Genomic DNA, 25,510 nt, shown 5'->3' on the forward strand with positions numbered 1-25,510 from the left:
GAGAACAACCCGTTCCCGCCCATCCCGCTGATCCAGTCGGTGAAGCTCTGGCAGAAGTCATACTTTTACGTGAAGAATGTCGCGCAGCAAGGCGACTACGTCAACCTGCCGGCTTATGAAGCCGGCCCGCCGGCTGGGAGGCGACCTTCGTGGAGCTACCGGGCCAGGTCGTTGTCTCAGGCCGGGAACGCAGCCGTCTCCCGGCTTCGGGTGATGATCCAGTCGGAGGGCCTGACCGGAGCCGACTTGGTGGCCGCCTTCGTGGAGCGCCGGGTTCTTCCCCTCCAAAGCCGGCCTCACATGGTTTGTCAGATGAGCGGCCGCTTCGACCCAAGCCGGATGAGCACGAGGGAGATGCCTCATGCGGAGGTCTCCTACATGGTGAACTATATCTCCAACTGCAAGCTCGCCGAGGATTGGCGGTACGGCAAGGGGCCGTACTCTCGCGCCAACCCTCCGTCCGTCGTAAGTTCTTTCTTCTTTTCTTCCTTTGGTAGCCGGCCTCATGATAGCCGGCCTCTGATCAGTCGGTTTGCCCCTAGCAGAACCCTCTCCTTCCGCCGACGACCGGGGCCGCAGGGATAGAGCGCCAGCTCGTCCTTGACCGCACGGTGGATGACGCCGACGACCTGGACTTGGGAGCGGCCGCCATGGAAGACGCCATCGTGGGGGAAAGCGACGAGGCCGGAGGCGCGGGGCTCACGGCCGGCTTCGAGGACTGGCCGGATGATGCCGAGGTCGAAGTCGCTCCGCGCCGCCAGCCGGCGCCTGATCATCAAGGCGCGAGCTCGTCTGCCGCGCCGGCTGCTGGCGGCGGCGCCCAGAAGCGTCGGGCCGTGTCGATCCTCTTCGGCAGCCGGCCGAAGAAGTCCAAGGCTTCCACAGCGGCGACCAAGCGAGATGAGGCGGCCGCGAAGGCGGGCCGCTTCCGCAAGGCGGTGAAGCAGCCGCAGGCGATCTCAGCATAAGTCGTCGAATGCTTGGATACATATTTTTTGTTGTTCTTTTCGACTGAAAACTCTTCTAAACCTTTCTTTGTTTGCCGGACAGGGCGCCGCTTTCCCTTGAGTGGGGTCCGGGCGGCTCCGTAGTCGGGCCGACTGGAGGGTCTTCAGGCTCCCGCCGCGTGGATCCCCGCGCCGACCTCAGGGAGCCACGGAGCGGAACGCACGAGAGGTGCGGGAGGAGCGGGAGGCGGCGGAGCGAAGGGCCGCCCAGGCGACGAAGGAGCAGGCCGATGCAGCAGCCAAGGCCCGAGCGGAGGCGGCAGCTGCGGAGACGGAGGCGGAGGCTTCGCACAACCAGCCTCCGCTGCTAGCCATTCCCCTCCGCGCCGTGGCCCCCAACATTCTTGTGCCTCCGCTGGAGGAGGTCGACCAAGAACCGCCGGTGATGGAGCGGAGGGAGGACTCCGTGATCTTCGTGGAGGGGGCGCCGCCGGCAGCGCCAACCGGAGCGGGCCAAGGCGGCCAGTCGGCTGCGGCACCAGAGCAGCCGGCCGGGGGTGAGCCGGAAGCAGGAGCCGGCCTCGAGGTGCAGCCAGCAATGCGCCGGCGCGCAGGGGGAGGCACCGCTGCGCCGGAGCCGCACCGAGCTACGGGTGCCAGCCAGACGGCGAAAGCCTTGGAGGCGGCCAGCACCGGCACGTCCGAGTGGACTCCCAGCGGCGGGACGGGCGAGCTGAATGTGGCGGCCCAAGAGATTCGGAACCGGCTTCAGGCCCAAGCCGCCTCACTGCAGCAATACACCCAGGAGTTCCTTGTGACACGGGCCGTCATCCGGGTGAGTCTTCTATCTTTTGTTGTTTTGTTCTCTTGATTTCTTCCGTGGGGGCGCGTCAGCGCACCCACTGGGTGTACTCCCCGAGATTCGGGCCGACTGCTGAGCAGTCGGGTCAGATCTTCCTTGACGACTACCTTATTCTCGCCTCCTGTCTAATCTTCCAGGAGTATCATAACCTCCGCGCTGCCGCCTTCAACTCCCAGGCTCAGGAGCTGGGTCGGAGAACCGAAGACCTGATCAGCAGCCGGAGTACGTACTTGGTTTCGTTCATCTCCTGTGGGGGCGCGTCAGCGCACCCACTGGGTGTAGTCCCCGAGATTCGGGCCGACTGCTGAGCAGTCGGGTCGGATCTTTCCTGACGACTTCACCTTACTGGTTTTTCTTTTGTCTTTCGTGCTCGCAGAAGCCAATGCCGACTTAAGGGGACAGCTTAGCGAGGCGCAGGCCGCCCTTCGCGCCAAGGAAACCGAGTACGACGCCTTGGTCCTGGAGCGTGACCGCCTGGCCAAGAAGTTGGCTGACCAGGAGGAGAGCCACAAGGCGGCTCTGAAGAAGGCGCAGGATAACGAAGCCGCCCTGAAGGCCGAGTTCGAGACTGAAGCGGCGGGCTGGGCTGAGACCAGGAAAGCGCTGAATGAAGGCTTCGGCCGTATTGAGGATTTGATCGATGGTAAGCCGCTTTCCTCGCTCATTGCCTGCCTCTTGCCGCCTGACTTGTGTTCTGACTTGAGCTGCTTTTTATTCTCTGTGCAGACTACTTTCCTGGCTACTCCGTCTTTGCCGCCCAAACCATCGAGGCCCATCGCGAAGCGCGCCGGCAGGCGGGGGCTGAAGTCACGTCGGACGCGAGTCGGTCGCTCAAAGAGCAACTCTTGGCGGTCCAAGCGCGGCTGCAGCCGGCTCATCGTATGCTCTGCCGCCTCCAGCGCGCCGGAGCGCAGGTGTTGGCCGCCCTCTGGCCAAGCGAGACGATTCCCCGCACCCCGAGTCGGACTGCCGACTGGCTGGAGGTTGCGGTTGGCCGCTTCGAGGCCTGGAAGGCGCCGGCGGCCCGGCTTGGAGCTGGGCGGGCGCTGGAGTTCGTCCGAGCTTGGTATCCGGGGCTGAACCTGGACCAGCTGCGCACCTGGCGGCTGGAGGCCGACGAAGAGCTAGCGGAGGTGCGGCCGGCTATCGCTCAGCGCGCATCGACAATCGCCGAGTGTACTGACATCAGCGTCTTCGCTCCCGAGATTAATGATGACGGCGTTGCCCAGCCGGAGGAGTGGTTCGGGCTGGACCCGGCGGCGGGTGAAGACTCGGCAGAAGAGGTCGCCTCCAGCGACGAAGGCAAAGACGACGAAGGAGAGGAAAGCGAAGACGTCGAGCCGGCCGGTGGAACAGCCAGCCAGCCTCAGCCTGACCGTGCCTCCAGCAACGAGGCGCGCGCAAGCGCGCCTTCTGCAGGAGGCGGTGATCATGCCGAGGTTCGCCAGCCGGCCACTCCTCCAGCCGGCACTGCCGTCTCCGCCGACCTGCCCGGCTCGTCAGTCGCTCCGCCGGCTTAATCTGCCGTCCTTGTTTTTTCCTGCTTGTTGCCTTCTGAACAATTTTATTAAGCTTCCGCAGTTCCACCCACTGGGGGTGTATCCAAACTATGTTGAATGCTGGCCTTTTGAAGGTCTTTTATGTAAATATTAACTTGTGCATGTTTGGTTTCCATTCACGTATGCTTTTTATCCTTAGGCTGTTTCCTTTGCCGCCTTCCCCTTTTGGGGAGGCAAGTACTCGAGCTTTCTTGGATTGAAGTGGAGTGAATGGAAGCCGGCCGGCCGGCTACTCTGGTAGTCGGTCGGTGGTGGGAGAGAAACCGGCTTTTGTTATATTAGTCCATTAGTCCCTAGCCGTTTTTCATGTGGGCGTCCTTTCCTGCCTTTAACTCTTGCCAGCCGGACAGCCGGTTCTTCGAACTGCGACTTTTGGCAAGAGAAGGCTTGGGTGCCGGCACACTACTTGTCTGACCGCGGGTAGGACTTCTAATATAACTCCAGTCGGCCAGTCCCCGGGCCGACTAGTCGAACCCGGTGCCGGACGGAACAAATAAATGTAATGACAAGGTCATAAGCATGATACTCTTCATTCATAGATAAAAGATGGCAGCCCCGAGCTCTCCTCGGGGGGCCTATTGTCTCGTACTTAGTACAAAAGTTAGCGTGATACATACTGCATTTCAGCTGTAAAACCTTCGGAGAAGGTTGGCGTTCCATGGTCGTTCCGACTCCTTGCCGGAGTCGTCTCTCTTTCGTGCCTTCGGCTTCTGCGCGTCGATCAGGTAGTAGGAGTCGTTGCCTAACGCTCTGCTGATGACGAAGGGGCCCTCCCAAGGGGCCGAGAGCTTGTGCTGGCCGGCTGTTCGCTGGATCAGCCGGAGCACAAGATCGCCCTCTTGGAAGGATCTTGGCTTGACCTTCCGGCTGTGGTAGCGGCGCAGGCCCTGCTGATAGATGGCGGACCGGCTGAGGGCTAACAGCCGGCCTTCTTCCAGCAGGTCGACGCCGTCTTCTCGTGCTTCCTTGGCCTCGACTTCCGTGTACATGGTTACCCGAGGCGAGTCGAACTCGGTGTCAGTTGGGATGACCGCCTCGGCACCATATACGAGGAAGAAAGGAGTGAAGCCGGTTGACTTGTTTGGTGTAGTGCGCAGACTCCATAGGACAGTCGGCAGCTCATCGAGCCAACAGCCGGCTGAACGCTCCAATGTTACGATCAGTCGGGGCTTGATGCCGGAAAGAATGAGGCCGTTGGCTCGCTTGACCTGGCCGTTTGACTGCGGGTGGGCGACGGACGCTAGGTCCAACTGGATGCCTTGCGTCGCGCAGAAACGTGCCAAGGCTCCCTTGGCGAAATTCATGCCATTGTCGGTGATGATGCTGTGTGGTACGCCGTACCGAGTTGTTATATCTGTGATAAATGTCACGCCAGTCGGCCCATTCAGCTTCTTGATCGGCTTTGCCTCAATCCATTTGGTGAATTTGTCCACGGCGACAAGCAGATGTGTCATGCCGCGCGCGCGCCGCCTTGAATGGGCCCACCATGTCCAGTCCCCAAACGGCGAAGGGCCAAGTGAGGGGAATGGTCTTGAGTGCTGAAGCCGGCGTGTGTTGCTTGGAGCTGAAGAGTTGGCACCCTTTACAATGTTTAACTAACTCCTTGGCGTCGTCCAAAGCAGTCGGCCAAAAGAAACCATGGCGGAAGGCTTTGGCGACGAGTGATCTTGAGGCCGCATAGTGGCCGCATTCTCCTTGGTGGATGTCTCTGAGGATTGCAATGCCCTTCTCTTGCTCAACGCATCGCTGGAGGACTCCAGTGACACTGCGCTTGACGAGTTCTCTGTTGACGATTGTGTATGCTCCGGCTCGGCGTTGGACTTGTCTTGCCTCTACTTTGTCAGCCGACAGATCTTGGTTTATTAGGAAGTTGAGGATGGATTGAGCACATGACGGAGCTGCGACTTCTTCTATTGCCAGAACGGCTACTGCGACCAGGGCGGGCGGGCTGGGCGGTGAAATGCTGGAGTCGACCGCCGCCTGTTGTGTTGGCGTAGTCTCCAGGCCGACTGGGGGAGGTCTGGCCGCCTTCGGGTGTCTCTCTGCCCGAAGGGGCCCACCGCCCGTGGGCCATACTGGCAGCCCGTCATGGATGACATCAGGGTCAACGTGGCAACAGTGCTGCGCCGGACGGGTCATGGCCACCCGTACGGCGCACTGTGCCAGGCGTGCTCCGGGATTCAAGGGTGGCCAGCCTTACTGTAGCCACGCCTCGTCACATCGCCGTTATGTGGGTGCAGACTTCGAGGGTACGACCTCGACCGCTTTATGGGAGCCGGCTCCTTGGAGTCGGCCTTCTCGCAGCGGGCTTTCTTCATGAGGGCTGTAGTCGGGCCGCCTTCCGATAGCCGGCCTGGAAGACAGCCGGCTAGGGGAAGGCGGCCCCATGTCTTGGACTCTCAAGAGCCGGATCGTCCCATATTTTTCAAAAAGGCCAGGGGGAGCCGGCTAGGCTACCCGTGGTCACTTACTCCGACAAGATGCTACGAATGTTAGATTTAGTTGTCCATTCAAGGCCAGACAGAATGTAGCTACCAGAGCACATTTCACAAAAACACAGGCTTAACTTGATAATTGAGTTGTCAAATGACACTCACAGGAAGGATCACAAACAATGGTGCAGATTCAAGTCTTGATGATTTAGACCCTAGTAGAAGGAAATATACACATCACAGCAAGCCATTACTACAACTAGAGTTTCACACATCCATGGGCTTATGACACTGTCTTCTCATTGCATCCTCTCCTTTCTAAGCCTCTCAAGCTCCTTCACCATCTGCCAGTGCTCCAGGGAAAGGCTCTTCTCACCAAAGCTTGAGGCTGTTATCTGAGCCATTGTCAGCCATCTGCACATCAGCGCAAAAAAAGTTAGTCAGATGGAGGTTCATAAACTACCATGTTATCGCAAACGCAACATGTTAGACGCCCAAGATTACCTGCTAAGTTCAGTGCAACCCAAGCTCCTGTCGTTGCGCATGGCACTGACCATTTCATCTTGGATCGTCTACAGTTAAGATGCAAACATTGAGCAAACTCAGTACATGTTTAAACATAATCCGAAATTCTGAATCTGCTAAATAAGAAGTGGAGTGAGGGATAGTTACCTGGTAAATCTCAGGTTCAGAAGACTGAGGGAGAGACCTCACTGTGGCCAAGTACCACCTCCAGCTCTCAAGCTCCTCAGAAGTTGCATTCACCGCAGAAACAGTGGATGGACGAAAAGGCACTACCAAGTCTGAAGGCAGGATGTTTGATTTTCCCTCAGAAAGAGTAAGTAGCTGCACATCGGTCGCCATCTCCAGCTTGTAGTACTCAAAATCATACTCAACCTGTAAGTACAACAGACAAAAATTGTAAATGAAAAATTACCCAGCAATGATAATTTGGAGGTTCATGCTTGAAGTATCATGCCATCACTAATTAACTTTAGATGTGCACAGTTGGTTACACCTAAGTGCTTGTGAATTTTGATTCAAATTTTCATTCACTGTTGGATCATGTAGTCACTGACCTAAAATGGTTGATACTGATATGTATGCTGACAAAAGACTTACACACCACTCTAATGGGATGAGCATAGAATCTTAAAGAAATATAATGCAATACATTCTTATATGTATGATGTCTTAAAGACAAATTCAGAGAGAATTATTACCATCTGTGACTCCATCAAGTTCTTAAGCAGCACCGTATTCTCAACACCTTTAGATGCCAAAGATCCAGATTGCAAGAGAGTTTCATCAAATGTCAAGTGAGAGCCTTGAGGTAGCTGCAGAACTCCTGTAACCAACCTACACCAAATTTTATGAAGAGCAGTTTATAGGTTAGCTCCCAATAAAGGCAAGGAGTTATTAACATACTTATGGAATTTGATTGGACAAACAAAGGGAAACTGAACAGGACTTACCTTCCTGACTTGTTGTCCTTTCTAGGTTGAAGTGTGGCTGTGTTGAGATACTCAATTGACAGAGGAATAGCTTGTGAATACGGCATTAGTCCCTGGATCAAAGCATTTAGCTGTTTTCCAAAAATGGAAACACTTTCTCTGTTAAATCCAGTGAAATTCAAGGAGAGCCTGCCAACAGTGACCACATCCACCCTAGTTCGTAGCTGTAGAGATATTGAAAAGGCAATGAAATCATTAAACCAACATACAAAATATCTGGCAAAAAGCATGAAAAGAAAGCAATGTGCAGTGATAAGACATACTCTGGATAGAAGATGCAGCAGTAAACAGTTAGCTGCCAGGTCATCTTTCCCTAATACCAGAGTGAGATGTGAGAGCAAAGATTGCCGGATGCCTTTTAGGAGACTTGGTGAAGGCTGCATAATCAAAACAAAAATATGTCAATAAAGCAATGGTCAAGAGATGTGTATATTAGCACAAGGAAATGAATTACATGGTAAAACCAGCAAGTCCATTTCTGAGTTCAAAGTTATAAATTCACCTCAACAGCAGGACATTTTGCTAGAAAATCAACAGATGATAATTTTCGCCACACCAAACAGTGAAGACGGGGCACCTGTGCAAACAGTTTTAGAGGTCAGGGCAAATATTAAAATATGCATAGAAATTCAAGTTTCTGTGTCACGCATGAAATCAAGCACTATGCACCCTATAATAGGCATACCTTGCTGGGAGGCAACTGAGCTGTTACATCTTCTATGAGATCAAACATTATATCATCCGAATTATCATTGGGAGCAGCAAGTTCTGGGTCAAATGTGTATACCCCTATGAACTCAGCAACATCGTTTAGTTTCACTTGACTTTCAGGCATATCATAGATCTGCAGTGCATGAAAGTCTGTAAGCAATAGGACTTGCGAGAACAGGAAGCACGGCAAATAAATTAGCTAATGTACATTTCATACAAAAAAGTTCAGGTGCCCCACCTTCACTAGACATGAAAAGGAGCTTCCAGGAATATGATTATCGTTCCCATTCATCTGTGGCACGTTTTCACTTGCTGGCATTTCTGCTGAACTAGATGGGATCTGGACGTCATCTTCCTTCTGAGAAAAACAAATGCACTTTATGTCAGATAACCAAACCCTTCATTCTATATGACTTCAGATTAGCATGAAATGGAGCATAATTAACTAAAACATGTTACTATTCAATTGATATGGTTCCTTATTCTATTTTATGATTATGCTAATCTATATCCAGACAAGTAATTTAGGCCATCAAATGCTAGATGAACTTCAAACCAGAAACAGATACACGGTAAATTATCATATGGGGAAATGACAAAGCTCAAGCATGAAGTTGCTTGTAGAAAACTAAGTTCGGTTCTTACTGGTTTCTTGCTGCATGAAGAACTCTCGCCATTTCCATTTTCCAAAACCTGTAGCAAGCAATGCATTAGTGCCAATGGTAGTTACTGGACACAGAAATTGTTAATAGAATGCATTACTGTAACAACATGACAAGAGCTTACATCCATGGCATCATCATCTCCATCCCTCTTCCTTTTCTCCCTTTGTTCAGGTGACAAGCAGTTTGCCATTTGGCGCAAGTCAGGCCCAGGGGAAGAGTCCAGTGTCCACGAATTCTGCCCAGGCACCTGAAAGAAGCCAATCACACAGTCAAGATGGATTCCACCAGCCAATCACACAATGAACTCTAAAATTGATAAAATGAAAACAAGTGCGCAGGGAAGTAGTAACATACAGGCACACAATGGAAGAGATGGCGCTCCCAGAGATGCGAGTCACACGGGTGCGGCATCGCGAACGGTGAGAAATCTGTGAACTTGTTCGTCCTCCAGGTAGACCCATCCTTCACAAACAATGTTTTATACAGGTAAGCAAAAGAAGCAGTGGCCAAAGCTTGACGGCAGAATGTCAGCAGAGTCATGTGGGTACCTTGAAAGCCCCGGCATAGAACTCGTTCCCGAGCATGTCCTGAACCATCCCCCGGAACCGGACGAGGGTGTTGGGTTTGATCAATCCGAGATTCGATGCATCCAACAATGGAACCTGGAAAGGGCAACACACAGTGTAAGAAATCCCATTTCACCTGGTGAAAGACAATTTTGAAATCTGCTAACAGTGCAGTAGGGTCTACTAATACATACAAAAATAAATCCCTTTCCCCCACCATAAATCCGCAAACGCATTTGCTCTCGAGCATTCTTCTACTCCTTCTATTCATTTTGATACCAATCATTACCCCCTTTTTACAGTGCGGAGCACGGACTGTGTACATAAGATTATCAAATTTTGATGATTTATTTATCTAGGATGAGGCCGATTAATCTGTAACATGATAGCCTGATACATGGGAAACTGGCAGACGCCAACCAGATCGCGAGTGGATAACCTAATCTCGTGCACACGACAGGGAAATAAAGCCAAGAACAGAGACGACGAGGGGTCGATACCTTGTCGAGGCCGCCCTGCTCGAAGAGGAAGGAGCGGAACACCTCGCTGGCGCCCCAGTCCTTGGACCGGAACGCCGCCACCGGGTCGCGGCCCCCGGACTCCGCCGCCGCCGCCCTCTCGAAGGTGGCGCGCACCGCGCCCAGGGGGTTGCCGACGAGGTCGTACTGCGGGCCCACCATCCTCTCTGCCTTTCTCCGGCGGTGGATCTCGCTCGCTCTTCTTGGGGAGTTGGGAGACCGGGAGACTAGGAGCAATGGCGGGGAGGTGGTGCGGCGGGGAGGGAGGCGGGAGGGGTTATAAGTTGTCAGGGTTTCGCGCCACTGGCGGCGGTGCTTCCCGCCGTTTCTCCCTCCGTTCCCGCCATTTTCTGTGGGCTGGGTGCGTGTACTGGGCCGACCCAGGCCCAATTTTGCCGTGGTACAAGTGATGAGCCTGCATCAGGACTGCGAGCGAAATGGAGGAAATGCAACATGCCAACAAGGCCCAGAGGCCCATCTGGTTCATGTACAAGTTCTTTTTACTACTAACATTTCTGTTACCCCCTAAAAAAAACTAACATTTCGGTTACCCCCTCAAAAAAAAAACACTAACATTTTTGTTACCCCTCAAAAAAACTTACGTTTCGGTTTTGTGAGAGAAAAGAAACAAGATGTCAGTAGCATAGTTAACATTTGTCTTGGATTCTCTTGAAAAGAACATATTTGTTTTGTTTTAGATAATGAGAAAGAAAGCTTCCCACCATCTATTATCGTAGGATAAGAAGCATAATCAATTTTATTATTTTATGTCAGGCATCATGATCGAACAAAATTGGCTCGCAAAGTTTGTGCGTATCAATTTGATACAAAAGATGGCATGACATTTCTTCAACAATGACTAGCCTAAAGAAGTCTTGTCTTTAGCAACTGGCATATGGGACCCAAGAGAGAGAGAGAAATGCATCTTATATCACAAACTGAAAGCTCAAAAGATCACCACAGACCATTCACTGAACACTTGTACAAAAAAAGAATGTAAACTACGTGTTGATATTTATGTCTTGCGACCAAAGTTACAACCGCGGATCCGAAGCTGAACATGCGAAAAATAATACTACAAGAGATCCCCTTCCCAGCAATTGAAATTTTGTATCTTAGCTTCAACAAAGGTAGATCTGCCATTTGGAGTCATTTGGGGTGAGATTCACTTTTACAACAGCACCACAGGCATGGTAAGCCAAAACAGAAGCAAAAAAGGGGGGGGAAAGAAAAAAGGCCCAAAAATGGAACAAGGAACGTTCATTACACTCAGGGCTGGCCTGGCTTCCTTCCAGCCCTACTATCTGCCTACTAAACTGAATAATTATGTATATAATACCATGAACCAAGGTCCGAAGCGGCGTTCATGCCCTCGAGCGCTTGGAGCTCCACATGGGCACCTTCAGAGGTCGGAGCAGCAGCGTTCATGCCCGCGCGTACTTGGAGCTCCACATGGGGACCTTCAGAGGCTCGTCGGTGGTTGCAGCAGCTCCATTCTCGGCGGCGTTCAAGGAGTCTGCGATCAAAGGGTCTGATTCGCCTTCCTTCACCTGCCATGCAGATGACATGCGAGGTAAATAACAAGAAAATTGTAGCAGTAACCGAGGTAAGAGGGGCTGAGAACCACCATCCAGCTACATATGAAGCACATCAAAAATAATTGATAGGGCTTATAAAGTGGACTACCCAGTGAAACTCATGCTAGGTGAATTATGCTTACTCCTTAATCACGTCGCTCAGCAGATCAGGATTCCAAAATACAGAAAATAGCAAGAGCTCAAAGCACAATGAAAATACCCAGGGAATGTACCTGAGTGACTTGTGGAGAGGCTTCAGTGGGCTTTGGAGCTTCACGGGTGCAGAAGTATGAATATAGTCCCATCCCAACCACTGCAATCAGGATTCCAAGTATATTTCTCCAGCTAAACGGATCGTGCAGCAAGACATAGCCGAAGGCAAGAACCAAGCATGTCTTTAGATGGCCAAGGACTTGGTAAGTTACGGGAGATGTCTTCCCAATCACAAGGAAAGTGCTGAAGTTCACCGAGACTGATATCAGACACGACAGCACGATGAAGAACTGCAGAAATGATAAGAACAAACTATGAATCACATGAAGCCGTGTCAAAAATCAAGGTAAGCTTTCACAGCCTAGTTCAATACTTACCAGAACTTGAGGTGTGTATGCAAAAGCAAAGACATTTTTGTTAGTCAGAAATCCATCGAGGAATGGACCAACAATGAACAGGGTCAATGCTTGGTATGGGCATGATTGGTACAGCAGCTGAGTTGAAGATACTTTGAACTTCTTTTGAATTGTATTGGTCATCTGATGGCTGGTTAAGGACTCAAATCGCACACCATAAAGCAAACATAATACTCAATCGTGAAGTTTTTTCAGCATTGTAACCAAGAGGTATATTCCGAGTAGGATAGAAAATCTACAGTACCTATTGTAAGTTCAGAAGGAAAGTAGAAACAAAGTGGCTGTCAAGAAAACAAAGTAGCTGTAGGGAGTCACTTCTATTCATTATTTCATTAGCTAATACTGACAAACTACATGATGTGCAGCTAGTTACATGCAACATTTAATATATGCAGATGATTTGGCAAGCACAGAAAGTTTTACGGTAGAAGAAAACAACTATTGTCGAAAGGATACAATTTGAGCAATACAGGTTGTGACGATGGCCAGTAGAGACAGCACAGATCCCATAGCATTGAGCTGCAGATCAGTCACAGTTGCAACTCCAACACCAAAAAGGAGCACACTAAGGGACAGCTGGATGTAACGACTGCACAGTAAAGATAGAAAATCAGTCAGATGATAATTAGTACTCCAATATAACAGTGGACATGGTGTATCAAAATACCAACCTGAACTTCTTCCTGAAGAAAAGAGTCTCCAATATAACAGTGCAGGGAATAATGGCCAGCTTTGTCATCTGGAAATAAAGAGCATTTTTAGCATGAGCTTGTTGCAGTGTAAGGTCGGACAACGCACTCACGCGACATGTAATAACTTAACTGAAACCCTTCTCCTAAGATGTCGTTTGCCATGCGAATATAGTAGGGACACTACTGCATGCGTTAAAGTCACACTAATTTTATGCACACCCAACGTCCCATCCAAAGCAACTATTGCCATTCTAGATAAGGAACTGAATCGACTATGAAATCTTGAAAAGTTCTGGCACAGTGGAAGCAAGGGACAACGCTTACCTGATAGAAACCAACAGAGTTGAAACCCAGACTCAGATTGAGAAGCCCAATCGAGATGCCGTTGAGCACTCCGAACCCCATGACGGTCCTTGCGTCAAAAGGTTTGTGCTCAAAGAGCTTCATGCATAATGCCACATGAAGCGAACAGAATGTCACCAGGAGATGCCAGCTTGTCAACGTGGTGGCTGCACAATAAAGAACAAGGTTGAGTAAAACTTCGGGGTAACCTACCTGCTTTTTGTTTTACTAATATGTTTAGATGAACCACTACTCTTTTCTTCTCAACATATTGTTTGGCAGGATGTAAGCTCACTCTAGCTCCCTTCTCCTAGACATATTCATTCCAGCAAGTCACCCTAAGCATCAGTAGCTGTAATTCATTCAAGTTGAGCACAGGACAAATTTATTTTGTTCTAGTCATGATGTGCCAACCCACGGATGCTCGAGGAACTCCACCGACGGCGATTCCCCTCATCGAGACAAAAAAAGGTAACTGATTTTGCAGTTCGCAGTAGACAAAATTCTCACAGGCCCAAGATTTCCACTGGCCACTGCCCACGACCCTAACCGAATCTGGACATCGCACGTCTACGAGCACTACGCGGGCGAAGCATGGAGCGCAGGCATCCAGGGAGGCGAAGCGCCAGCGAGGACAAGGAGCGGGGCACATCTGGAGAGCGAGAGGCGAGATTGGATCTCATACCGAAGATGAAGCCGAGGGCGCTCATGAGCGCCTTGTTGCAGATGACAATGGAGACCGAGGAGACGACGGAGAGGCTGAGCGCCCCCACCGTCCCCAGCTGGAACTTCTCCCCCGCCAGCCCCATCTCCGCCGGCCGCCTTGGCTACAGAGCGCGGGAAGCAAGAAGCAGCAGCCGACGAGCTTCCCACCGAACCACGCCGCCGGCAGGACCTGCGCAACAGGAAGAAGATCACATTCCGATCGAGCAGCCGCGGCAAGAGACGGGCTTCCCGCCGGCCGGTCAAAGCAACCGGGCGGCAGCACCACCAACCTCTTCAGAAATCCAAGCGCTCGGAGCTGGATCTGGGAGGGGCGCGCGCGGGGAGATCTGAGGGGGCGAGCGGCGAGGGATCTGATCGGGTCGGGGGGTCAGCTCCGCCCGCGGTCGGTCGGCAGCTGGTGCTGTGCAGTCGTGCTGCGTTCTTGGCCTCCACCCGTCCTCTCCCTCTCTCTCTCCTGCTAACCGGAGACGGAGACAGGGGCTTTTATATAAAAACGAGACATTTCCGCCCGGTGGTTCCGGGTTTGGTGGTGGGCGCTGGCCAGGGACCTGAGCGTGAATATCAGACACCGCAGGGGGTGGCTGGCGATTTCCTCCGGGGACATGTTTGATTAGAAGTAGTAGTAGGTGTTGGAGGCCACGTGTGTGAATGAGAGGGATTTTGTGATTGTTGGCGTTTGGTCGATCATCATTTGCCCCCTGCTGGACTCAACTCATTGAAATTGCTTTGGTGATTAGTTTATGTTTATGTTCTCTTTAGTAGTATTAGGTGGTGCAAAAGTGAGCTTTTTTTCCAATTCATTCAACTTTGAGCAGTCATGGTGTTTATAAATGTTTATATATTTTTCGCAAAATGAATAACCTAACGCATGGATGTGTAGATGATGGGCTCCGGGTGTGATATAAGCACGGGTGAAGGAGAAGAGGGGAGGCGGATCGGATTGGTGGGGATGGATGACGATGACGATGACCGGGGTTAGCAACGATAAGAGGAGGCAAAGGCAATGAGGTTGCGACACAGCAACAACAACGACATTTACAGTGTCGACTAATAGTTTTTTCGGGACTTGAAAGATAGGTTGGTCAAGGTGTGGGTGCTGCTCACGCCGCCCATGGCATCGATCAAAGTAGGGGCGGAACAACAGAAAGAGAGACGAAACAAGAAAAACGAGAAAGCCATGTGGAGGTGAGCGTTGGCGTTGGCGTGGCGGGGGAGGCACAAAGCGGCGCACCATTGCGGATGGTACTAATCGAGAAAGAATTTGCTATGATGGCGGTGGCCTTCTTGCAAAGTTATATGACCTTATTCGCAGAGGGGATACAGAAGCAATACATCGCGTAACACAAGCAAAAAAAAGAAGCAAATGACCCTTTTCAACAGGGCAACCACAGAAACGACATTTCTGCTTCGTTAATACGAAGCTTTCGGTGTTTATCATTGTTGCTGCATGGCATAGTCGAGCATGCAATGCAGCCCATGGTATGGCCCAACAACCAGAACGATAATACTTATCTGATCCCCTTCCATGCGTCACTGTTTCTAATCGAACAGCCAGGCACACGAGCACGTCGTCCTTTGACACGACACTAGCGTGCCATACACAATCGTCCAGTCCACACGCCACCGCCCACAAGGCTGCCCCCCACCCCATCCTCGTTGTAAGTGGTCAAACATCCCCACGTCAGTGTATCTCGTTTAAGATCGAGGTAGGTCACGGGCCTTGGAAAATCGTCGAAAGACGTTGTAGTCGTATCAATTGAACAAGTTCGTTGGTTTATTTGTGTTTTCCCCTATATATGGGTTTATGCGGTCTTTTAGTCCCCGTGAATCCGCATCCACATTGTATTCACACCACATTTGTTTCTGGTAGTACCATTTGCTTTTGAAGTTTTTGTGCATGTGCCCGCTTCCATGAAAATGATAATACAAAAACAAATTTAGCAGCAAGCAGTTCAATTTATTCCCGTCCCGTTTCATTCATAAATAATACTCCGTTCGTTCCAGAATGCACTGCCTGTGTTTGTCTTCCAAAAGTGAAGCATGAATGTGTCTGACAGAGTTCATAGAATAAAACTATGGACATCTAAAATGCTAAATAAATATAACATAAAAACACACTTTCATGATGAAATCCGGTGATGCTAAACATGCATGTGCTGTGGATGCTAATGTGTTTTCACAATACCTAATGTGCACCACGTTCTGAAACCTAAGGAATGGCGCTACGTACTACTACATGTTTCGTTGTCCATTTTTAGTCGGTGCGGCGGTGTGCGCCATTATTCTGTTGGCTGTTTTGGCGGTCTCTCCCCGCGGTTCCACGTAAATGGCAGTCAGCCCCAGGAAGAGGGAGAAAGCTGCTGCTGTGGCCGTGGCGCTGATTTCCATGGGAGTTTGGCAGTGGAGGACAGTGGTGCGCGGAAAGCCACAGCCAGTAGGGAACCCAGGCCGTTCATACGAACTGGAGCACACCCCTCCATATGGCAGGCCGAGTATACGAAAGGAACATGAGCCACTTCTTCTGATAATTCATTTCTGGCGGTGCGCGTGTGGGAGATGCAGTGCTAAGAGAGCGGACGTCGTCTTCCGACGGCGTCTATATACGCCGAGACCTCTCCCTGCTTGCCTGCCGTGGGTGTGCTCCTTGGAGGTACGTGCGCATGGATTTGTGGCGTTCCTCCGCTCGAATCTCCTGATCGTTCACCGTCGCTGGTCTAGAGCCAGATGCATACACAGTAGAAAATTCAGTATATAGTACAGTAGAAAATTCAGTAGTGGAAGGGAGCTCCGACTCCGACAGGTAGCTGATTGATTGCGCCGGGATCTCCTTCAGTGCTGGGCGGGAATCTTGCGGCAGCGATTCCTTGATGCGGTCAATGCTGCAGCGATGGCCCAAATCTACAGCCCCGAGCACTCCTTTTCTGTACTCGCTCTGCGCTGCTTGCTTATTAGAATCCGTGGACGTAAAAAAAATTCAGAATCCATTTGCGTTTCTCCCCTTGGCGACGAGATGTGATCCATCGTCGTCTTCTCGCCGTCTCTTCGTGCGGCGTGGCCTCGCTTCCGAAACAATCCTACTGCCAGTCCTGCAATTTCTTGGTTGGTTAGGCCGTGTGGATAAGGAGGAGGAGGGAGGAGGAGGAAAGCGAGAGGCGCATGGCTGGGCTAGCTTTTAGAGGGTTCGGTGGCGCGCCACTTTCCCCGCAATAAACATGGCGAAAATTCCCCATTGGTGTGGATATATATTACTGTACTTCGTACTCTCTTCGTTCCAAAATAAATAATCCAACTTTATATTAACTTTAATATAAAATTGGGTCATCTATTTTAGAACGAAGGGAGTAGTTGCTTAAAGAGGGTAACGGCGAGTTGTTGCGCGCGCTGGTTGGTTGGTTGGGTTCGCTCCCATGGCCATGGCCTCCACCTGATCCAGGCATCCGGCGCTTCTACGGGCTCCATTCTTTTCGCGCAGGGCCTTGCATGCACTGCCGTTGCTTATTTGCATGCGCCACCGACACTCCTCCCGGCCTCCCTGCTCCAAAGTCTTCAGCGCTGACTCGTTGTTCTGTTCTGGACCAGGGTCCCAAGGCTGATCACTGCGCTGCTCCCTGCCTCCCTCCATTCTATAATATAAAAGCGTTTTTGGCACCACGCGAGTGTCAAACACTCTTATATTATCGAATGGACGTATTCGTGCAGTATCAAAGACACTCTTATATTATCGAATGGACATATTCATACGATATCAAAAATACTTTTATATTATGGGACGGAGAGAGTGGTTAACGGTGCCATCCATGTCTGTCAGAGCCGGTTCGGTTGGATTGTAGTATTCTCCTTAACTAGATTTTTTGCATCTACGTACTCCCTCCATTCCTTTTTGTAGTGCGTATTAGTTTTTTGGCAAAATTCCTCAATGTAGTGCGTGCATGCAGCCCAAGCCTCCCCTGGACGAATTCACCCTTCACAAAAATCACAGGAAACACAGCAGCGAGCGCACATGGGGTGGGACAGTACTTGCATGCAGGGTTGGTCTAGTACAAACCACGTCTCCAGCGCATGCATTGGTATAAGAGCTGAGAACTATGCGCATTATAAACTGGAACAGAGGGAGTAGTACTTTTCTGAATTGAAGGTCATTTTCAGGTTTAGTTCGGCCGTTTTTGGTTCAGAGTTGAATCAAGCATCGACGCTCTTAGAGAAACGCCCCTTGTGGAGACAGGCAATCCCGTTTGACGTTTCCTTTGTTCGATGCAGTCGTTTGATGTTGCAGTACTGCTGGTCTGCTACTAACAACTACAGTAGATGGATGGTGATTGTTGTATCAAGACTAAAAGTGTTTCGCTAGAAAAGTATGCATCGTATTTGATTTTCTTTCCTTTATTGATAAAGTACGACACCTTCTGGTGCCAACCTCTCTGGTGGTATACGTAGGATCTGTAAGGGTTGGGTGCTTGATTAGGTGGAGCTAATTAAATTAGGAACAAATCTTGACATGGATGCGTCCTTGTAAGGTTGTTGCTAGGGCTAAACAATGGGAGAAATGCGAACATATCCGGTCCCATCCTGCAGGTGTATGTTCATTCGCCTAAATACGCTTATAAGAGCATCTACAGCCTCAGGTTGTAAATTCAATCCCTCAAACGCCCGTCGGCGAGCACTGATCGGGCATGCCTCATTTGGTGGCTTTCACACCTGCGTCCCTCGTATGTGAGCCCTCAAACCCATACAAATAGCTGGCAAAGAATACACAAAGCTGGACCCCGTGCAGCTCCCGCGAGCGGCCCGGGCGTAACCCTAGCCCCCTGCCGCCGCCACCCCACACCTCGTCTCTCTCCTCCCTCGCCACACCCCGTGCAGCTCCCGCGAGCGAAGCCCGTGCGTGCGTCGGCGGTGGCAGGATTCTTCCTTCCCCACGAGGCATCCGGGCGGCGCGGGACGGCCGGCCTTGTGGTGGCTCATCGGGCCGGCGGCGGCTTGGGGTGGCTCCGAGGGGCGGCGGCGGTGCTCTATTGCACCGGGCGGTGCAAGGCGACCTTGGCGTGCGGCGAGGCCAGATGCGGGCCGGCGCGCGGATCTGGCGCGACTGCGGTCGATCGGGCTCGAGCTGGTCGCGTCGGGCGGCTGAGGGTGGGGCGTCGGGGCGGCGGCCTCAGTCCGGGCTCCCGATGGCCTGGGCGTGGACGGCGTATGTGCGCGCGGCGGCTCTTAGCTCCGGATGTGCGCGCGGGGCGCGGACCGACAGCCGGGCGCGGCGGCGGCAGGCGTACGTCGGGCAGGGGAAGCAGCCGGGCGTGGCGGGTGCTGCTCCGGAGCGCGAGGTGTGACGCGGGCGGCGGACCTGCTCGTCTGCTCTGCTGCTTCGCTTGCGGCTCCAATCTGGATCTGACGTGAGCTGTTTCTTCGATCTGGTGCTGCTCTTCGCGATGTGGTGTTGGTTGTTGCGGTGGTGGTGGCCGTGGTGGTGCTGCGGTGGTGGAAGGCGGCTTCGGCCAGGGGACGGTGCGTTTCTGGTCGCGATGGTGAAGGAAATATGCCCTAGAGGCAAATTAATAAAGTTGTTATTTATATTTTCTTATATCATGATAGATGTTTATTATTAATGCTAGAATTATATTAACCAAAAATTTGATACATGTGTGAATACATAGACAAAACAAAGTGTCCCTAGTATGCCTCTACTAGACTAGCTCGTTAATCAAAGATGGTTAAGTTTCCTAACCATAGACATGTGTTGTCATTGGATGAACGGGATCATATCATTAGGAGAATGATTGATGTGATGGACAAGACCCGTGTGTTAACTTAGCATAATGATCATTAAGTTTTTATTGCTATTGCTTTCTTCATGACTTATCCATATTCCTTTGACTATGAGATTATGCAACACCCGAATGCCGGAGGAATACCTTGTGTGCTATCAAACGTCACAATGTAACTGTTGGAAATATGAGCAATTTACCAAATGATTTTATTAACAGAAATATTAGATAAAGCATGACTAATATAGCTGCGATAAAGCAAGTCATACAATCTGATGGAGAGAAAGTAAATAGCATCTGCATATATGAACTTAAACTGAACACATCTAGGACAGACACTAGACCATGTTGCATATACGGAGTAGAACCTAACACATGTAGGGCAAGAACTAGTACGAGAAACTATGGCAGGACATCTGACAGAAAGAAGAAGAACACATACGGGACAACAGCAGCAGAAGCACTGGACTTGGGGTCGACATCCTCTCCAGCCATGTCGTTGCTGAGGTAGTCGACGTCGGGGAAGAAGTTGTCGTCGGGGAAGTAGTCGTCGGAGTCCGTGATGAAGAAGCTAGTAGTCGCGCAGAGCGCTCCCCAAAAACCTTATCACCCTTCTCCCGTACAGGACTCAAAAGGTGCGGTTCGGAAGCCTACTGTCCCGACGTGCGATGCACGCCGCAAGCCGGGATGAGGAAGACAACAGCAGCTCAGAGATGGAACCGATGGCGAGAGAAGGAGTAGTTCTGGTGCGTCTCTCTGGGAGGAGCGACCTCCCTTTTATAGGCACAAGAGAAGGAGGCGAGAGGGCAATGACGGGAGGCGACACGAAGAGACGGAGACGAAGCGAACAACCAGCAGCCGAAGGGCTGCACCGTTCGCATTCGAACTTTACTTTCGCAAAAATCTTTTCAGCTTCCGTGTGACCTTTCATATACCCGTAGTGCGTGGCAAAAATTTAGATATCGGCTCGGCTCATTCCCGCAACCCGCGGCGCGTCGTGACAAGGCGTGGCGCGGCGGGCGGCGGAGGAGGAGCGCGCGTGGATATCCCTCTTGTTCTCATGCTCGTACAAGTGGGGAAAGAACCTCCCTTATAAGGAGATCCAACTCCCACTAAACTAGCAATGTGAGACTAAACTTTAGTAGTATCCCTTGCCTTGCACAAATGGGCTAAGTGGGCCTCTAGGATTTATTAGGAATTTCTGAAATAGTTATTGGGCTGCCCAAAATAGACTAAATTCCAGCAGTAACTGAGTGATTATAAAGATGCTCTACAGGTATCTCCGAAGGTGTTTGTTGGGTTGGCATAAATCGAGATTAGGATTTGTCACTCCGAGTATTGAAGAGGTATATCTGAGCCCTCTCGGTAATGCACATCATGATAAGCAATGTGACTAATGAGTTAGTTACGGGATGATGCATTACAAAACGAGTAAAGAGATTTGCCATTAACGAGATTGAACTAGGTATGAAGATACAAACGATAGAATCTCGGGCAAGTAACATACCGATGACAAAGGGAATGTCGTATGTTGTCATTGCGGTTTGACCGATAAAAATCTTCGTAGAATATGTAAGAACCAATATGAGCATTTAGGTTCCGCTGTTGGTTATTGACCGGAGATGTGTCTCGGTCATGTCTAGATAGTTCTCGAACCCGTAAGATCCGCACGCTTAACGTTCGATGACGATTTGTATTATGAGTTATGTGTTTTGATAGCGAAGATTATTCGAAGTTTCCAATGAGATCACGGACATGACGAGGAGTCTTGAAATGATCAAGATTAATATATTATAGGACGGAGAGAGTAGTTAACAATGCCATCCATGTGTGTCAGAGCCGGTTTGGTTGGATTGTAGTATTCTCTTTGACTAAATTTTTTGCATCTAGTTCTTTTATGAATGGAAGGTCATTTTCAGGATGAGTTTGGCCATTTTTGGTTCAGAGTTGAATTAAGCACCGACGCTCTTGGAGAAAGCCCCTTGTGGAGACAGGCAATCCCGTTTGACCTTTCCTTTGTTTGATGCAGTCGTTTGATGTCGCAGTACTGCTGGTCTGCTACTAACAACTACAGTAGATGGATGGTGATTGTTGTATCAAGACTAAAAAGTGTTTTGCTAGAAAAGTATGCATCGTATTTGGTTCTTTTTCCTTTTTATTGATAAAGTACGACACCTTCTGGTGCCAACCTCTCTGGTGGTATACGTAGGATCTGTAGGATTGGGTGTTTAGGTGGGGCTAATTAAATTAGGAACAAAGGCCCTGTTTGGTTCGGCTGTGGATTTCTAAAAGCAGCTGTGAAAAATCTGCTGTGAAAAAACAGTTGTGGAAAATCTGATTTGAAAAAGATGTAGGTCATTTGGCAAACCAGCTGATACAATCTTTTTAGATTTTGGCCCGCAGCGGAATCAGATTTTGGAAAGCACGTCCTGGGCTGCTTCCGTTTTTGATTCAGATTTTGACAGCGGATTTCTGGAATCGGATTCTGCTGGGTTCGCCCTTTGGTTCAGATTCTGCTGCGCGGCAGCAGAATCCAGCGATAAAAGCTGAACGAAACAGGGCCAAAATCTTCGACGTGGATACATCCGTGTATGGTTGTTGCCTAGGGCTAAACAGTGGAAGAATATCTCCGTCCCCATCCTGCATGATACCCCTTCCCCAAAAACGTTAAACCCATCAAAAGAATCTTGTTTGGGAGTGTGACGCCCGGGTAATCAAGCTACAGTAACCCTCTGGTAATGATGCCACGTCACCTCGATTATTGTTGATAATCTCGTGTTAGCTCGGAACCAAACCAAATTCAAATTTGAATTAAAGTCAAAACAATTAAAGTTTTCAAAAGTCAAAACTAAATTGTTCCTAATGTGTCAAATAATCCATAATAAATGTTGGTGAAGAAATCATCATTTAATAAAATATTTAAATGCACAAAATAAACTAAAACAGTAGCAAACACAATTATTTAAATGCTTTTAAAATGATAAATGATTACAAACTAATATATTTAGGTGCCAAATTAATTGTGGCAGTGGTATAATTTCTATTACCAATTTAGGGATTATTTTTGTACTTTACAAAACTAAAATACAATGAGAAACAAAATAAAACAAAAAAAGAAATAAAATACATAAAAGGATAGAAAACTAAAATAAAAAAAAGGCCCCCTGGCCAACTGGGCCAACGGCCCAGCCGGCCAGCTCACTGGCCCAACCGGCCCCAGCACCACTTAACCCCCCAACCCGACCGAAACCCTAACCCGACCGCACTACCCCACTCCTCCCCCCCACATCGCCCACTCCCCCCTCGATCTGGATCGAGATCGAGGGCTCGACCCCGACGCCGCTCGGTGCTTCCCCGCCATCGCCGCTCATCCCCTTGCCGCCCTCGTCGCCGGCGGCCCGGTCGCTGCCCCGTCGTCACCTCCTCCTGACTGGTGCCCAATGCTCGGGGCCCCCACCCCATCGCCGCTCGACGCCGCCACCACCGGATCGCCCGCTACCTCGTCGGCGTCGCCTCCCCGCCAGACTGCGTCGTCCCCGTCTTCTTCCTCGACCCCCACTGCCTGGGCCCTACATCCCTTTGTGAGATTCCTCTCCTCCGGCCCCCTTGCTCGCCGTGCCCCGCCTGTGGCCTGCACCCGCTAGCTCCCGCCGTGCTCCCCTGTTGTCGCCCGCGCTGCCGTGTGGCCCGCTCGCCTCCCCCCCGCGCGCCCGTGCGCGCCACGTAGCCACGGCTGCTACTGCCGCACCGCCACGGCGCCCTCACTGCGCCCGTGCCCAGCCTCTGTCCCGTGACCGCGCGCCCGCCGGAGCTCTGCCGCTCGGGCCGCCCCTGCAACCGCCTCCCTCCGCGCTCTCCAACGTCACCGCCACTGCACGTCGTCGCCCCCGTCGATTCCGGTAGCCCCCGCACGAGCCGCGGTTAACAGTCGACGCGCGACGTCGAGCACGTGCCGTGGGAACCGTCCCCGGGCCAAACAGTGGCCGGAGTCCTCTGTATGGCCGCCGCCGGCGCATTCTGCCATCACCGCCGTTAGCCACTTACGTGGCCTCATTAGCGATGAGCTAACCACCTCCTGACTCCCTGACACCGGCCCCCACCTCGCTAATTAATGTTTTTTTTGGATAAATAAAATCTGTAAAAAAATGGTGACTCACTGACAGGGGCCCCGTTAAATAATTATCCCATTAAAAACGATCTGTTAAAATATCAGCCAATGACAGGTGGACCCCTTGTCCAGATTGACCAAGTCAAACTGCTGACTGGACTAGCCTAGTCATTGACAGGGGGTCCCACTAGACCCCTTTGACTAGTCAAGCTGACCAATCAACTGCTGACTGGACCTAGTGACTGGGTAGTTGACTTAGTCAACTGTCCCCACCTGTCAGCCTCAGGTGCACACTTCTGGGTACACTTTCTGTGTACCCATAGCATTTAAATACTAATTTAGTTTCGAATTAAATTAAACCCAGAAATTAGAAAATCATTTAAAACTTTGAAAATTAATATAAAATAATCTGTAACTCGGATGAAAATACTTTGTACATGAAAGTTGCTCAGAACGACGAGACGAATCCGGATACGCAGCCCGTTCGTCCGTCACACGCCTCTAGCATAGCAAACATGCAACTTTCCCCCTCCGATTCATTGTCCGAAAACACGAAACACCGGGGATATTTTTCCGGATGTTTCCCCCCTTCACCGGTATCACCTCATACGGCGTTAGGTCACCCCTAGCACCGCGCATTGCCATGTTATGCTTTGTGTTGCTTTGTTTGCTCTGTTATTTATGGTGTTCCCCCTCCATTACTTCTTTCCGGTAGACCCCGAGACCGCTGCCGGTACCCCTGATCGACTACGGTGTTGACGACCCCTACTTGCCAGAGCAACCAGGCAAGCCCCCCCCCTTTGATCACCAGATATCGCCTACTCTTCTCTATACTGCTTGCATTAGAGTAGTGTAGCATGTTACTGCTTCCCGTTAATCCTATCCTGATGCATAGCCTATCCTTGCTACTACTGTTGTTACCTTTACCTGCAATCCTAATGCTTAGTATAGGATGCTAGTTTATCATCAGTGGCCCTACATTCTTGTCCGTCTGCCATGCTATACTATCGGGCCGTGATCACTCGGGAGGTGATCACGGGTATATACTATATACTTTATACATGATACATGTGGTGATTAAAGACGGGTCGGCTCGTAGGAGCACCCGCGAGTGGATCTTTGAGGCGGAGCGACAGGGCAGGTTCAGACCACCTAGGAGAGAGGTGGGCCTGGCCCTGGTCGGCGTTCGCGGATACTTAACACGCTTAACGAGATCTGGGTATTTAATCTGAGTCTGGCCATTTGGTCTATACGCACTAACCATCTACGCGGGAGTAGTTATGGGTATCCCGGCGTCGTGGTATCAGCCGAAGCCTTCGTGACGTCAGCGACTGAGCGGCGCGCGCCGGAGTGGAACGTAAGCCTGCTCCTGTATTAAGGGGGCTAGTTCTGCTTCCGGCCGCGTTCGCAACGTGCAGGTGTGCTAAGGGCGATGGGCCCAGACCCCTGTGCGCTTAGGTTTAGACCGGCGTGCTGACCTCTCTGTTGTGCCTAGGTGGGGTTGCGACGTGTTGATCTTCCGAGGCCGGGCATGACCCAGGAAAGTGTGTCCGGCCAAATGGGATCGAGCTTGTTGGGGTATGTGGTGCACCCCTGCAGGGAAGTTAATCTATTCGAATAGCCGTGATCTTCGGTAACAGGACGACTTGGAGTTGTACCTTGACCTTATGACAACTAGAACCGGATACTTAATAAAACACACCCTTCCAAGTGCCAGATACAACCGGTGATTGCTCTCTCACAGGGCGACGAGGGGAGGATCATCGGTTAGGATTATGCTATGCGATGCTACTTGGAGGACTTCAGTCTATTCTCTTCTGCATGCTGCAAGACGGAGGCTGCCAGAAGCGTAGTCTTCGAAAGGACTAGCTATCCCCCTCTTATTCCGGCATTCTGCAGT

The 25,510-nt window shown here is 50.9% G+C and overlaps 2 protein-coding genes across 2 annotated transcripts; both read right to left on the bottom strand.

The window, feature by feature from the left end:
* Positions 1-5,912: 5,912 nt before the first annotated feature.
* Positions 5,913-10,036, bottom strand: LOC125542814 (mini-chromosome maintenance complex-binding protein-like). The gene is made up of 14 exons (XM_048706012.1): positions 9,757-10,036; positions 9,239-9,352; positions 9,045-9,152; positions 8,812-8,937; positions 8,671-8,718; positions 8,264-8,383; positions 8,000-8,158; positions 7,817-7,891; positions 7,578-7,691; positions 7,276-7,478; positions 7,024-7,159; positions 6,473-6,697; positions 6,305-6,372; positions 5,913-6,214 (listed from the first exon to the last, which is right to left on the bottom strand). Exons 1-14 carry the CDS (start codon positions 9,934-9,936, stop codon positions 6,100-6,102), a joined length of 1,791 nt encoding a protein of 596 aa, XP_048561969.1. The 5' UTR covers positions 9,937-10,036; the 3' UTR covers positions 5,913-6,099.
* A 724-nt stretch (positions 10,037-10,760) lies between these two features.
* Positions 10,761-14,230, bottom strand: LOC125542815 (UDP-xylose transporter 3-like). The gene is made up of 8 exons (XM_048706013.1): positions 14,010-14,230; positions 13,700-13,909; positions 12,997-13,181; positions 12,652-12,719; positions 12,437-12,569; positions 11,942-12,103; positions 11,585-11,854; positions 10,761-11,324 (listed from the first exon to the last, which is right to left on the bottom strand). The coding sequence occupies exons 2-8, from the start codon at positions 13,821-13,823 to the stop codon at positions 11,199-11,201; spliced, it is 1,068 nt and encodes a 355-aa protein (XP_048561970.1). The 5' UTR covers positions 13,824-13,909; positions 14,010-14,230; the 3' UTR covers positions 10,761-11,198.
* Positions 14,231-25,510: the final 11,280 nt, after the last annotated feature.

This window comes from Triticum urartu, chromosome 3, assembly GCF_003073215.2.
Source record: "Triticum urartu cultivar G1812 chromosome 3, Tu2.1, whole genome shotgun sequence".
NCBI lineage: Eukaryota > Viridiplantae > Streptophyta > Magnoliopsida > Poales > Poaceae > Triticum > Triticum urartu.